The 16,979-nt window shown below is 41.6% G+C and overlaps 1 protein-coding gene across 1 annotated transcript in view; it reads right to left on the bottom strand.

Annotated features, from left to right (window-relative positions):
* The window catches only part of LOC117517898 (adenylosuccinate synthetase isozyme 2-like), a 35,385-nt gene extending 21,834 nt beyond the window's left edge, over nucleotides 1-13,551 (bottom strand). The window contains 6 exon segments of the mRNA XM_034179036.1: nucleotides 2,964-3,071; nucleotides 3,186-3,252; nucleotides 3,334-3,384; nucleotides 4,908-4,976; nucleotides 11,683-11,785; nucleotides 13,276-13,551. Coding sequence (XP_034034927.1) covers nucleotides 2,964-3,071; nucleotides 3,186-3,252; nucleotides 3,334-3,384; nucleotides 4,908-4,976; nucleotides 11,683-11,785; nucleotides 13,276-13,497 — 620 coding nt within the window. The 5' untranslated portion in view covers nucleotides 13,498-13,551.
* Between the last annotated feature and the right edge of the window lie 3,428 nt (nucleotides 13,552-16,979).

Here is a 16,979-nt window from a genome sequence, read left to right as displayed (position 1 = left end):
CAGACCTGTTATTTTTTCCTTTAAGAAGCCCTCTTATTCTGCACTCTTTACCTGTATTAATTGCACCTGTTTGAACTTGTTACTTGTATAAAAGACACCTGTTCACACAATCAATCACACTCCAACCTGTCCACCATAGCCAAGACCAAAGAGCTGTCTAAGGACACCAGGGACAAAAATGTAGACCTGCACAAGGCTGGGTTGGACTACAGGACAACAGGCAAGCAGCTTGGTAGAAGACAACAACTGTTATGATTATTTATTAGAAAGTGGAAGAAACACAAGATGACTGTCAATCTCCCTCGGTCTGGGATTCCATGCAAGATCTCACTTTGTGGGGTAAGGATGATTCTGAGAAAGCTCAGAACTACACAGGAGGACCTGGTCAATGACCTGAAGAGAGCTGGGACCACAGTCACAAAGATTACATTAGTAACACATGATGCTGTCATGGTTTAAAATCCTGCAGGGCAACAAGGTCCCCCTGCTCAAGCCAGCACATGTCCAGGCCTGTTTGAAGTTCACCAGTGACCATCTGGATGATCCAGAGGAGGCATGGGAGAAGGTCATGTGGTCAGATGAGACCAGAATAGAGCTTTTTGGAATCAACTCCACTTACCATGTTTAGAGGATGAGAACAACCCCAAGAAAACCATCCCAACCGTGAATCATGGGGGTGGAAACATCATACTCTGGGGGTGCTCTTCTGCAAAGGGGACAGGACGACTACACCGTATTGAAGGGAGGATGGATGGGGTCATGTATTGCGAGATTTTGGCATCAACCTCCTTCCCTCAGTAAGAGCATTGAAGAGGGGTCATGGCTGGGTCTTCCAGCATGACAATGACCCCAAACAGACAGCCAGGGCAACTAAGGAGGGGCTCTGTAAGAAGCATTTCAAGGTCCTGGAGTGGCCTGGCCAGTCTCCAGACCTGAACTCAATAGAAAATCTTTGGAGGGAGCTGAAACGCCAAACCTGAAAGATCTAGAAGATTTGTATGGAGGAGTGGACCAAAATCCCTGCTGCAGTTTGCAAACCTGGTAAAAAACTACAGGAAACGTTTGACCTCTGTAACTGCAAACAAAGGCTACTGTACCAAATATTATCATTGATTTTCACAGGTGTTCAAATACTTATTTGCAGCAGTAACATACAAATAAATTATTTTTTTTTTAAATCATACATTGTGATTTACGGATTTTTTTTTTTTTTTAGATTATGTCTCTCACAGTGGACATGCACCTAAGATGAAAATTTCAGACCCCTCCATGATTTCTAAATGGGAGAACTTGCAAAATCATAGGGTGTTCAAATACTTATTTTCCTCACTGTATATTATATATACATATATATATATATATATATATACATACACATACATATATATACATATATATATATATATATATATACATACACATATATACATATATATATATATATATATATACATACACATATATACATATATATATATATATATATACATACACATATATACATATACATACATATATATATATATATATACATACACATACATATATATATATACATACATATATATATATATATATACATACACATACATATATATATATACATACATATATATATATATATATATATACATACACATACATATATATATATACATACACATACATATATATATATACATACACATACATATATATATATACATACACATACATATATATATATACATACACATACATATATATATACATACACATACATATATATATATACATACACATACATATATATATATACATATACACATACATATATATATATATATATATATATACACATACATATACATATATACATATATATACACATACATATATATATATATATATATACACATACATATACATATATATATATATACACATACATATATATATATATATATATACACATACATATATATATATATATATATATATATATATATATATATATATATATATATATATATATATATATACACACACACACCTTCAACCGCTAAATCCATTTAGGGTCGCGGGGGGCTAGAGCCTATCCCAGCAGTCATCGAGCGTGAGCCGGGGTTCACCCAGGACAGGACACCAGTCTGTCACAGGGCCACAAACAGACAAACAAACATTCACGCCCACTCGCACACCTACAGACAATTTAAAGATTCCAATCCACCTAACTCGCATGTCTTTGGATGTGGGAGGAAACCGGAGCACCCAGAAGAAACCCATGCCATCAGGGAGAACATGCAAACGCCACAGGTGGGAATTGAACCCATGATCTTCTTGCTCTGTGGCAACAGTGCTAACCACTAAACCACCGTGCTGAAATCACTAAATGATAAAATGGTGACCCTTTCAGCCTGTCCTCACCTCCGGTCATGAACTTTGGGTAATGACCTAAAGAACAAGGTTCAGGACACAAATGGTGGAAAAATGATTCCTCTGTCAGGTATTTGGTCTTACTCTCATGCACAGGGTGAGAAACTCGAAAATCTGACAGTCTCAGAGCAAAGTCGCTGCTTCTTCCCATGAAAGGAGCCAACTGAGGTAGTTCAGGCAGCTGGTATGGGTGCCCCCTGGTGGTCTCCCTAGGGAATATTTGCAGGCATGCCCAACTGGGAGTAGGCCATGGAGAAGACCCAGGACATACCGGCGGGATTACATTTCCCAGTTGTCTTGGGAATTCCTTGGGATCCCCAGGAAGAGCTTGTGGACTTGACCGAGGATAGGGAAGTGTGGGATGAGCTGCTTGGTCAACTGTCACCACGACCCGGATAAGCGGCAGAAAATGAAAAAAAAAAAAAAAGGTTTCTTAAAGACAAACAATACAAACAATCCGCTGCACTCTTTGTCCACAATGTGGTCGGTCCTGAAAATGTCAAATTTAAGAAAATAGCTTGAGAGGGAAAAAACAAAACCAAACTCACTTTTCTTCAAAAACCTTGAAATCTGAGACAAGATCACAGACTCTCAGTCCATTCCGAGCGGCTTTGGAGGAGTACGCAGGCCCGATACCCTTTTTAGTTGTCCCCAAACTGGGCAGGGGGTCCAAACAAAAAACTTGTTATTAACACTCCAAGATCAGTCCGATGTACAATTTTCAAGTAAAGAAATAGTGCAAATAAAATTTTCTGGCGGTCTTCACGCACTTTTTGCCTTCCTGTTGCTGCCGCTGCTGCTCCTGAATCCCATCGACAGCCTGATGGAAATTAAAAACTGGAAAACGGAGAAAAACGTCTTTCAATAAGAAAAACAGTTTACTGTTCAATGATTTTAAAATATTTACTGCTGGCTTACCAATATGAGCGCGATCAGAAATCTTTAATCGCTCCTCCCACCCCTGTAGTCCTGGGAAAAATAAATAACAAAACAAATCCCATTTTGTTCCAAAGGAGAGAGAGAGACAATAATTACTTTTAACACATTAAAACATTTTTTCCAGTTGTACTCTACATTATAGTAAAAAAAAAAAAAAAAAAAAAAAAAGATTGTTTGACTGATGCTGAATATGTTTGAAATATAATGAATGTCATGATATTTTCTGTCCTTTCTGATTGTTAGATATTTGTACACGATATAGGCACTTTCACGTTAAAGTGGGCCCAAAATAAAATACATCCTACTTAGAAAACCTGTTACTCATCACAGAAACTAATCCTCAGCATCTTTGTGTTGTTTTTGTTTTTTCCATCTTTTCCTAGAGACTTTTAATAAGATTTCCAGGTTTTCAAGGGTGATAAAAGAATACATTAGTTGATTGAGTGATTGATAAGAAATTAACAACACTACCAACACATAAGTGTCACATAAGTGTCAAACAGTTTCCAAATATTTACCTGGTACAATAAACAAAATTCACCGCAATATAATTCATTACAGGTTAAACAGCAGGCTATCAGTAGTTGAGGAATGTGACTACTTCACCGGGATAAATCCCAACTCTTTACGACAAATGAAGCAGGTTTGTTAGTGTACAAAAGGTGTGTCCCTCCTTACAATACATTAGTTGAAAAAAATATTTCCAGCAGCATTAAATAAATAGATAATGCTGGTCGGGGTGAAGGAGTTTTATATATATATACCCTGCATTTTAGAATTTAATAAAAATGTACGCTGAAATATAAAGTAACTTTTTTGACACAAATTGTCCCATAAAACAGGCAGATTTCCAGCCATAGCTTAGAGCAGTAGAGGTTAGATAACTGGTGTGATTATTCACCATGTGCTCCTGACGTATGACAAAGTAAAATTACCTCAAGAATCGAGTCACAACTTCACTATTAATACCCACTTTCATGATGTACCCTTTAGTGTGAAAGTGCCCGTATATAATTTAATAACACTGTCAATTTGAAGTGTATCGACACAGACTGAAACCTGAAGAAACTAAAGGATTCATTAATAAAATGTTTATCTTTTACTGTATTTTATTTTGGCAATAAGTTTGTGCACAAGGTTAGTCATACACAAATTTGAAATAATAATTTTCCATTTTTAAGTAGCAGTGCATGTTGGGGGCTTTTATTGTGGAAGGTCAGAGCGGGAGGCGCGTTTGTGTCTCAGTGCAGAGACGTTCTCTTTAATCTCTGCACACAGCAGAGCGTCAGTCTTTGTTGTTTCCTCGGCTTTAGACGATGACGTTGGGTCACCTTCACAGTCGCGTCTTGTGCCTCTCGCTGGCTCCGCGCTCTCTCTGTGTTGCAGACACCTTTTTCACTTGTATGTATTTCTGATTGTTGAACATAAACATCCACACCTACTCATCGGTATTACCGACACTTTAACATGACACGCTGTCCTTTTATTGTCATTTTTATCCATAAACGCAACAACGCGCCCACACTGGGCCTATGTGTCAGCGTTTTACACACCTTTTCCTTTCTGCAGGTTCTTTTCAGCCTCCTCAAACAGACCCGGTAAGTGTATCACCACCCCGTTACCTGGAATTCCAGAAAAATAATCATTTACATTGAGCTTCATAAAGGAAAAAAATCTTCAAAGTGTCACCAGGGCGCTGAAATACACAAAAACACATTCTTGTGCAATAACTGAGCGAAGAGATTAATACAAACTGTTGCATTCTATGAAACTGAATGGAAATTCAGAGGAAAGCTGCAGAATGCACAAAGTCTGTTAACTCCCTTAGAGCTGTCGTGGTGTCCTGGTGGCTTCCTTCACTGGCCGCCTTCTTGCACGGACATTCAGTTGTTGTTGAGCTCCGCCTCCTCCAGGCAGATTTATTATACTTTTTACATTGTTTAACAATTGATGAAAATGAAGTCAGAGATCTATTCAGCAACTTGGAAATGTTTATGTATCCATTCCCTGACATGTTGAAAGAAAACTGGCTGTTCTCTTTATATTCAGAAATATGAAAGTTAATCCGTCTTCTCCATTTTTCTATCATAACTAAACTGTGAAAGTAATATTTCTGTTCAACCCCTTGAATTAAGATCAACACTCTGCACAACAAGTACATTGTTATGGTTTCGTCATTTCTCCACTGAAGCATTTTACAGAGGACGTGATGTCCAAATACTTATGGACCTGAATGTGTGTATTTCATTGTTTTGGCTTTGATATTTTTATTTAATTTGCATCATGTTGTTGAGATTTGTTTCTGCTGTGAAGTTGAACGGCAAATGTTCAGACATTTTAATGTAGAGAAGCATTCGTTATTTTGGGGTGCCATGGTGGCTTAGCAGTTAGCACTGTGGCCTTACAGCGAGAAGGTCCTCACGTCCCATGAGGTCCTTTCTATGGAGTGTGTGGTGTTCCAGCCTCCTGTGACCAAAACCAAGTGAGTTAGGTGAACTGGCTGTAAACTGGATGAATGTTTGATTATCTATATGCATCAGCCCCGGCACAAACTGTTGGCCTGTCCACAGCGCAAAAAGGGCTGAGAACAGAATCTAAATAGATTATCTGCTGAGTATCATTGCTGACCGATTACCTAAAACAGTCTCCACAGCTATTTTCATTGTGGCACAATGTGTTGGACGCAGTCTGTCCCGCTGAACTCCAAGTGCAACTTTTTCCAAAAAAAAAAATACACATGCTCAAGACAAGAACGGTTACTGCGCGCCCCGGTTTCTGCAGTTTCAAGAGTGGCCCTCACAGGAAGCGAACCCTATGTTGTGGCTCGTGCCGTGTGATCTCGGGATCAAGGCCTGTTGTGTCTTTTGAGGTTGAAGAAGAAGTCGGCAGGTCACAGAACCTTTTCTTATAGTGCCCCTTTTCATGGAACACTTTGCTCCCTGAGATCAGGCCATCTGATTCTGTGGACATATTTAAATCAAACCAAGAAACTCATTTATTTTCTTGCTCTTATAACTGAGGTGTTGAATTGTGAAGAACTGAGTTTACAGTAAACTTTTTAGATACATAAACTTTATTGATCTCAGAGGAGAAATTCACGTCAGCTCCTAAGAAAACATACAAGTTGGATGCGAGTAGAGGAAAATGTTCATTGAACAGCGTGTGCAAGGATAACAGTAATAATAATACTTGTAACAGTACAAGACATAAGAAATGAGGTAGAAATAGAATATATATATATATATATATACACACACCCATACGCGCATACCCATATGCACAGACATACCTATACACACACACATATATATATATATATATATACATATATATATATGTATATATATATATATACACATACATATATATATATATATATATATATATATATATATATATATATATAAACATGATTGGGATTGAAAGGGAGATAGGAGCATCTTCTTTACAATATGTGAAATGGAGTTTAGATGTGGTATGGTGACATTAGTGCTGGGATTTGTAAACGAGTTATTGCACATGATATGTGGACATATTGCATGTGGTTATTTCACAGTGTTTAGCACTTATTACTAATCCCTTGCTTTCTGATAAAAGATTACAGTTGGCCTCTACTGGTGGTTGGCTCTCACTGCGGTATTGTATCACTTCCTGTTCCGGAGCACAGCGGTGTTTTTCTGTATCTGTTAGCTGTTTAATCTGCGCAGTTAGATTGATCTAGTTATCTAGATTACGATTTGTTTCCCAGTGTAATCTTTACGTGCCTTAACTAAAGCACTCATTCTGCTGAATCACCTCTAAATTATTTACACATTATTCACTTTGCGTGTTTTTAGGAATCCGCTAGCTTAGCGTAGCTACTAGCTCTTAGCCGATTTAGCATGGCGGCTTCTCCTGTCTCTCCCGCACTTTTATGCTCTGGGTGTGAAATGTTTAGTTATTCCTCGGCCTCCTTTAGCAGTAACGGTACTTGTAATAAGTGTAGCTTATTCGTAGCTTTGGAGGCCAGGCTGGGCGAATTGGAGACTCGGCTCCGCACCGTGGAAAATTCTACAGCTAGCCAGGCCCCTGTAGTCGGTGCGGACCAAGGTAGCTTAGACGCCGTTAGTTACCCCCTGGCAGATCCCGGGCAGCCGGGAAAGCAGGCTGACTGGGTGACTGTGAGGAGGAAGCGTAGCCCTAAACAGAAGCCCCGTGTACACCGTCAACCCGTGCACATCTCTAACCGTTTTTCCCCACTCGACGACACACCCGCCGAGGATCAAACTCTGGTTATTGGCGACTCTGTTTTGAGAAATGTGAAGTTAGCGACACCAGCAACCATAGTCAATTGTCTTCCGGGGGCCAGAGCAGGCGACATTGAAGGAAATTTGAAACTGCTGGTTAAGGCTAAGCGTAAATTTGGTAAGATTGTAATTCACGTCGGCAGTAATGACACCCGGTTACGCCAATCGGAGGTCACTAAAATTAACATTAAATCGGTGTGTAACTTTGCAAAAACAATGTCGGACTCTGTAGTTTTCTCTGGGCCCCTCCCCAATCAGACCGGGAGTGACATGTTTAGCCGCATGTTCTCCTTGAATTGCTGGCTGTCTGAGTGGTGTCCAAAAAATGAGGTGGGCTTCATAGATAATTGGCAAAGCTTCTGGGGAAAACCTGGTCTTATTAGGAGAGACGGCATCCATCCCACTTTGGATGGAGCAGCTCTCATTTCTAGAAATCTGGCTAATTTTCTTAAATCCTCCAAACCGTGACTATCCAGGGTTGGGACCAGGAAGCAGAGTTGTAGTCTTACACACCTCTCTGCAGCTTCTCTCCCCCTGCCATCCCCTCATTACCCCATCCCCGTAGAGACGGTGCCTGCTCCCAGACTACCAATAACCAGCAAAAATCTATTTAAGCATAAAATTCAAAAGAAAAATAATATAGCACCTTCTACTGCACCACAGACTAAAACAGTTAAATGTGGTCTATTAAACATTAGGTCTCTCTCTTCTAAGTCCCTGTTGGTAAATGATATAATAATTGATCAACATATTGATTTATTCTGCCTAACAGAAACCTGGTTACAGCAGGATGAATATGTTAGTTTAAATGAGTCAACACCCCCGAGTCACACTAACTGTCAGAATGCTCGTAGCACGGGCCGGGGCGGAGGATTAGCAGCAATCTTCCATTCCAGCTTATTAATTAATCAAAAACCCAGACAGAGCTTTAATTCATTTGAAAGCTTGTCTCTTAGTCTTGTCCATCCAAATTGGAAGTCCCAAAAACCAGTTTTATTTGTTATTATCTATCGTCCACCTGGTCGTTACTGTGAGTTTCTCTGTGAATTTTCAGACCTTTTGTCTGACTTAGTGCTTAGCTCAGATAAGATAATTATAGTGGGTGATTTTAACATCCACACAGATGCTGAGAATGACAGCCTCAACACTGCATTTAATCTATTATTAGACTCTATTGGCTTTGCTCAAAAAGTAAATGAGTCCACCCACCACTTTAATCATATCTTAGATCTTGTTCTGACTTATGGTATGGAAATAGAAGACTTAACAGTATTCCCTGAAAACTCCCTTCTGTCTGATCATTTTTTAATAACATTTACATTTACTCTGATGGACTACCCAGCAGTAGGGAATAAGTTTCATTACACTAGAAGTCTTTCAGAAAGCGCTGTAACTAGGTTTAAGGATATGATTCCTTCTTTATGTTCTCTAATGCCATATAACAACACAGTGCAGAGTAGCTACCTAAACTCTGTAAGGGAGATAGAGTATCTCGTCAATAGTTTTACATCCTCATTGAAGACAACTTTGGATGCTGTAGCTCCTCTGAAAAAGAGAGCTTTAAATCAGAAGTGTCTGACCCCATGGTATAACTCTCAAACTCGTAGCTTAAAGCAGATAACCCGTAAGTTGGAGAGGAAATGGCGTCTCACTAATTTAGAAGATCTTCACTTAGCCTGGAAAAAGAGTCTGTTGCTCTATAAAAAAGCCCCCCGTAAAGCTAGGACATCTTTCTACTCATCACTAATTGAAGAAAATAAGAACAACCCCAGGTTTCTTTTCAGCACTGTAGCCAGGCTGACAAAGAGTCAGAGCTCTATTGAGCTGAGTATTCCATTATCTTTAACTAGTAATGAGTTCATGACTTTCTTTGCTAACAAAATTTTAACTATTAGAGAAAAAATTACTCATAAGCATCCCAAAGACGTATCGTTATCTTTGGCTGCTTTCAGTGATGCCGGTATTTGGTTAGACTCTTTCTCTCCGATTGTTCTGTCTGAGTTATTTTCATTAGTTACTTCATCCAAACCATCAACATGTTTATTAGACCCCATTCCTACCAGGCTGCTCAAGGAAGCCCTACCATTATTTAATGCTTCGATCTTAAATATGATCAATCTATCTTTGTTAGTTGGCTATGTACCACAGGCTTTTAAGGTGGCAGTAATTAAACCATTACTTAAAAAGCCATCACTTGACCCAGCTATCTTAGCTAATTATAGGCCAATCTCCAACCTTCCTTTTCTCTCAAAAATTCTTGAAAGGGTAGTTGTAAAACAGCTAACTGATCATCTGCAGAGGAATGGTCTATTTGAAGAGTTTCAGTCAGGTTTTAGAATTCATCATAGTACAGAAACAGCATTAGTGAAGGTTACAAATGATCTTCTTATGGCCTCGGACAGTGGACTCATCTCTGTGCTTGTTCTGTTAGACCTCAGTGCTGCTTTTGATACTGTTGACCATAAATTTTATTACAGAGATTAGAGCATGCCATAGGTATTAAAGGCACTGCGCTGCGGTGGTTTGAATCATATTTGTCTAATAGATTACAATTTGTTCATGTAAATGGGGAATCTTCTTCACAGACTAAAGTTAATTATGGAGTTCCACAAGGTTCTGTGCTAGGACCAATTTTATTCACTTTATATATGCTTCCCTTAGGCAGTATTATTAGACGGTATTGCTTAAATTTTCATTGTTACGCAGATGATACCCAGCTTTATCTATCCATGAAGCCAGAGGACACACACCAATTAGCTAAACTGCAGGATTGTCTTACAGACATAAAGACATGGATGACCTCTAATTTCCTGCTTTTAAACTCAGATAAAACTGAAGTTATTGTTCTTGGCCCCACAAATCTTAGAAACATGGTGTCTAACCAGATCCTTACTCTGGATGGCATTACCCTGACCTCTAGTAATACTGTGAGAAATCTTGGAGTCATTTTTGATCAGGATATGTCATTCAAAGCGCATATTAAACAAATATGTAGGACTGCTTTTTTGCATTTACGCAATATCTCTAAAATCAGAAAGGTCTTGTCTCAGAGTGATGCTGAAAAACTAATTCATGCATTTATTTCCTCTAGGCTGGACTATTGTAATTCATTATTATCAGGTTATCCTAAAAGTTCCCTAAAAAGCCTTCAGTTAATTCAAAATGCTGCAGCTAGAGTGCTGACGGGGACTAGAAGGAGAGAGCATATCTCACCCATATTGGCCTCTCTTCATTGGCTTCCTGTTAATTCTAGAATAGAATTTAAAATTCTTCTTCTTACTTATAAGGTTTTGAATAATCAGGTCCCATCTTATCTTAGGGACCTCGTAGTACCATATCACCCCAATAGAGCGCTTCGCTCTCAGACTGCAGGCTTACTTGTAGTTCCTAGGGTTTGTAAGAGTAGAATGGGAGGCAGAGCCTTCAGCTTTCAGGCTCCTCTCCTGTGGAACCAGCTCCCAATTCAGATCAGGGAGACAGACACCCTCTCTACTTTTAAGATTAGGCTTAAACTTTCCTTTTTGCTAAAGCTTATAGTTAGGGCTGGATCAGGTGACCCTGAACCATCCCTTAGTTATGCTGCTATAGACGTAGACTGCTGGGGGTTCCCATGATGCACTGTTTCTTTCTCTTTTTGCTCTGTATGCACCACTCTGCATTTAATCATTAGTGATCGATCTCTGCTCCCCTCCACAGCATGTCTTTTTCCTGGTTCTCTCCCTCAGCCCCAACCAGTCCCAGCAGAAGACTGCCCCTCCCTGAGCCTGGTTCTGCTGGAGGTTTCTTCCTGTTAAAAGGGAGTTTTTCCTTCCCACTGTAGCCAAGTGCTTGCTCACAGGGGGTCGTTTTGACCGTTGGGGTTTTACATCATTATTGTATGGCCTTGCCTTGCAATATAAAGCGCCTTGGGGCAACTGTTTGTTGTGATTTGGCGCTATATAAAAAAAAAATTGATTGATTGATTGATAGTCACATTGTATCTGATTGACAAAACACTTAATTTTTTTTGTAAAGAGGATCTTTAAAAAAGATCTTGACCTACCAATGAAGGAAACGGCCTTCTTGTTGAGCACTCCGCTGGGCAGCAGGTGAAAGTCGTACTCCACCGAGTCCACAACCACCGTATGACCCGCGTTGTTTCCTCCCTGCAGATAATTCACACATTCAGCACACGCGAAGAACAGACACACACTTCATTCAAAAGACTGCTGGGATTAACCAACACACACACACACACACACACACACACACACACAAACCAGGGATGACAATCCCATTGATTGGGCAGATGGACAGTGATGTTGGAGGGTCACATGCGCCACCTCTGAAGGTGGTTTTGCGGATCAGACCACATGAAGCCCTCAATGGTTTTTGGCAAAATAAAGCAATTACAGGCCAATCGCCAAACACAGGTTTTAACGTCAGGTCTGACTGCTAACGATGTTAAACATGATCCTGGTTGTGGAAAAAACAAATTATCCTTCAGTAAACTTTGTCGTCAAGTAGAGAAAATGAGCCCAGCTTACTGCTCAAACACGTTCTCTATGACAACACTAATAACTGAATCTCAGAATTCTGGGATTCTCATGCGCATGACCCCAAACCCCACAGAACAACCAGGGACGCCATTGTTGCTGTAAGCATTTTAAGTGCTACACCATTAACAATTCTTGTAATACTGGACGAAATTACATGTGAGTCTTCAACCCAGGTTCAAGTGTTACATGCAGAAGTTCTGCAAAGGACTTCCTGATCCAGAATTTGGACAGATTTGAGTCCAGCTTTGTTAAGCCCAACGGTGACTACAAACTTTAAATGCTTTGAACCCTAAAGGTGTGCACTGGGACACATGGGCTCCATCTTTACGCTAAAAACAGACATGCTAACAAATGGTGCAAAACAGGGAGATGGTTTTTGACTATCCCAGGCTTCCAGCCCCCATAATCCCTTTGATCATTCATTAAAGCATTTATTTTTTTTAACAGTTATATTTAAGTGATTTGGGTTTTTTTTTACATCCTGCTGAATCGAATGGATGCTACTTGTGTTAAATCAAATTAACACAAAACAACAAATACAATAGGACATTTGTTCAATGTCTTGTTTATACCATGTGACCCCGAAGCGTAAGGCGAAGCTCTGCACACGCGCAGTGGTAACTCCGAAACCTCTTACTGTCTGGACGCTGTGCTCCTGATACCTTATTTTGTTGTTTCATCGTTTACATCCACACGTACTCCCACTGACAATGTTACATAACTGTAATAAACACAGACCCCCCCCCCCCCCCAGTTAAATCCTGCTAGAACCGCACCTGTCTGATGCTAAAAAAAAAAAAAAAAAACGCCTCAGTTACACAACAAAAGTTGCAACTTTAACCGAAGCTCGAGCAGCGGTTCGTTGTCGGTTTCATCCCGCATTTCTAACGTATACGTATATTTAAAATCACTGTTATTTACGAACGGGAAGGTTAGCATTTAGCGCTAGCACTGTTAGCGCCACACATCCGGGAGGTCAAACAAGGTTGGTGACGTCACTGCGGGTCACGACTTTCACCAGCGCAGTTTAAAAACAAAATAAAACAAAACATAATAAACAAACCGCGTGCTTTTCGGTAAATGAGAATTGTGGCTACCTGACACCTGCAGACGATGTCGGCGTCCATAGCCAACAGGTCGACCACCTTCCCTTTGCCCTCGTCGCCCCACTGAGCTCCGAGAACCACCGTCACTTTGTTCTGAGGTTCCTTCGGGACGCTGAGCGCCGAGGACGAGCCGCTGTCCCGGGCACGCTTCATCACCGGCTCCCCGTTCAGAGACGCGGACTCCCGTCCGTTCAGGCTGCTGTCCGTAGCCATGCTGATCAGACGGACCCGGAATCGCGTTTTACCGCGTTTCACTCAACAGCAGGAAGTGCAGTTCCACTGCCTCACCGCTAGATGGAGACAAAGATCAGTGAGACCAACCCACCGCCCATTTGAATGGAACATGGACGTGCACACATTTGACACTCCCCTTCCTCCGTATTTCATTTAAAATCGTGACAAGTTGGAATGCATATATATATATATATATATATATATATATATATATATATATATATAGTTGGAAACACAGGTAATTTCTACCTGCCTGGCGTTTCCACCTGACGCACTTCCACCAGTGCCGGTGGGGTAACTGCAGGGTTATCAGCCGGGAGCCACCCTTCATTGATGTTTCGCTCCATTAATCCCGGAACATCTCACGGTGGTGGAGCAACAGGGGGCGGCAGGGACGTCTCCCTGCCGCCCCCTGCAGCCACCCCTAGAACCCCTCTTTCCCCCACGACCTATCCTTCCTACGCAACCACAGCCAGAAGCTGGCTCTTTCCGCCTCCTCTGCCAGCTCCCTACATGCCCTCTTCAGCCTTATTCCAGACACTCCGATCTTCCTAAGGAGGCGCTGAATGGATGTTTTCCGATGAACCCCCTACAGCCAACCTCCACGGGATAGATAACTGCGGACCATCCCGCTTCCCGACACTACGCAACCAAGTCGGTGTATTTATCTCTCTTCCTTTCACAGGCAGCCTCCATTCCTCCCTCCCAAGGGACTGTTAGCTCCACCAAAATCACAGACTTAACATCAGCGGACCACAGCACAACATCTGGCCTCAAAGAGGTGGTAACAATCTCTGGGGGGAACTTGAGCTGCCCATTGAGATCCACCCTCAAGTTCCAGCTACATCCAGGTGTTAGCAGTGACCTTGTCCTCTGAGCAACAGGTTGGACTCCAGCCCCTTGTCTAACAAAGTTGATAAAAGTCCAAGACTTAGGAGGAAGTTCTTTAATTACCTCCGTTCTCTGCACTTCAAGGACTTCTGCCAGCTTCCGCAGAACCAGATCGTGCCGCCACCTATACCTACCCTGCGCCAGCGCTGTCTTGCAACTAGACAGGATATGTTGGAGGCTTGGGTTTGGGACATTACAGAGCTGACAGCTTTCCTCCAAGCCATACCACAGACTCACATTGCTTGGGCTGGGGAGGGTATCATACGTGGCCCGAATGAGGAAGCTAAGCCTTGCTTGGGGCATCTTCCACACATTGGACCACTTGATGGTCCTACTGACAACTCCTTCCCACGTTGTCCATTGCCCTTGCCGCGACTGGCTGAGGGCCTTGATCTTATATTTCTCCTCCTCATGCCTGACCACCTCCTCAATCACCAACCCTTTCTTCTCCTTTCTTGTAGCCTTGGACCAAAACTTGGGGGCTATTCCCCACCCCAAGCCTGCTCTCCCTGACTGTATCCTACCCATCACTTCTTTATGCTCAAGCCTGCTGATGGCCTGGTTAACAGCCTCCTCAGCCTTCCACTTGCGTCCTGTTCGCACTGGCACCTTGCTGTTTTTTACGAGTGGATCGGTTGACTCTCTCAACTCCAGAACAAGCCTGGCCTTCTCTTGCCTGTAGCCTAGATTAATAGACTTCAGTGGCAACTGCAACACGGTCTTCCCAAACAGGGCAACATCGGAGAGGCTTCGAGGTAGCCCAAGCCACTTGCGTATAAAGCTATTGGCTTTTGCATCCATCTTCATTACTATGGATGAAGTGATCTCGCACAGCTTCAGAGGCCACATCAACCGCTGGAAGAGGGTGAACTGATAACACCAGACTTTCAGCTTCCCTGGGAGGTGGCACTTATCAATCCTCTCCAGCCCATCCGTAAGCTGCTGCAAAATGATGGCAGGCATGTGAGTGTCAGACAACTCCGCCGTATACAGCCTTCCGAGACTGCGGACTGGTTGGTCAACCAACAACGGGATCTTTCTTCCATCCACTGTAAAGGAGATACGGTCGTTCCTAACTCCCTTCCGGATCGACAAACTGCGGGACTTCGCTGGCTTGATCCTCATTCTCGCCCATCTGAGGAGTTCTTCAAACCTCCTTAAAAACCTAACAGTACATGACGCTGTTTGCAGTAGGCTAGTTACATCATCCATGTAACTTAAATGTCCCAGTTCTTGCATGGCCGACATACTCACTGGACATGTCACCCATTGAGCATGTTTGGGATGCTCTGGACCGGCGTATACGACAGTGTGTACCAGTTCCTGCCAATATCCAGCAACTTCACACAGTCATTGAAGAGGAGTGAACCAACATTCCACAGGCCACAATTGACAACCTGATCAACTCTATGTAAAGGAGATGTGTTGCACTGCATGAGGCACAAGGTGGTCACACCAGATACTGACTGGTATCTCCCCCTAATAAAACAAAACTGCACCTTTCAGAGTGGCCTTTTATTGTGGACAGTCTAAGGCACACCTGTGCACTAATCATGGTGTCTAATCAGCATCTTGGTATGGCACACCTGTGAGGTGGGATGGATTATCTCAGCAAAGGAGAAGTGCTCACTATCACAGATTTAGACTGGTTTGTGAACAATATTTGAGGGAAATGGTGATATTGTGTATGTGGAAAAGTTTTAGATCTTTGAGTTCATCTCATACAAAATGGGAGCAAAACCAAAAGTGTTGCGTTTATATTTTTGTTGAGTGTATACACACACACACACACACACACACACACACACACACACACACACACACACACACACACACACACACACACACACACACACACACACACACACACACAAAACCCCAATTCCAATGAAGTTGTGAAGTTGGGACATTGTGTGAAATGTAAATAAAAACAGAATATGGTGATTTGAAAATCCTCTTCAACCTATATTCAGTTGAATACACCACAAATACAAGATATTTAATGCTCAAACTCATAGACTTTTTGGTTTTTGTATAAATATTTGCTCATTTTGAAATGGATGCCTGCAACACGTTTCAAAAAAGTTGGGACGGGGCAACAAAAGACTGGGAAAGTTGATAAATGCTCAAAGAACACCTAATTGGAAACAGGTGAGTGTCATGATTGGATATAAAAGGAGCATCCCCAGGCTCAGCTGTTCACAAGTAAAGATGGGGCAAGGATCACCACTTTGTGAACAACAGCGTGAAAAATAGTCCAACAGTTTATGAACAATGTTTCTCAACATTCAATTGCAAGGAATTTAGGGATTCCATCATCTACAGTCCATAATATAATTATAAGATTCAGAGAATCTGGGGAACTTTCTACACGTTAGTGACAAGGCCAAAAACCAACATTGAATGCCCATGACCTTAGATCCCTCAGGCAGCACTGCATTAAAAACCGACAGCATTGTGTAAAGGATCTTACCTTGTGGGCTCAGGAACACTTCGGAAAACCATTGTCAGTTAACACAGTTCGTCGCTACTTCTACAAGTGCAAGTTAAAATTCTACCATGCAAAGTGA

This window comes from Thalassophryne amazonica, chromosome 9 (genome assembly GCF_902500255.1).
Source record: "Thalassophryne amazonica chromosome 9, fThaAma1.1, whole genome shotgun sequence".
Lineage (NCBI taxonomy): Eukaryota > Metazoa > Chordata > Actinopteri > Batrachoidiformes > Batrachoididae > Thalassophryne > Thalassophryne amazonica.
Note: the sequence above shows the minus strand (reverse complement) of the source record. Positions and strands in the feature narration are given on the sequence as shown.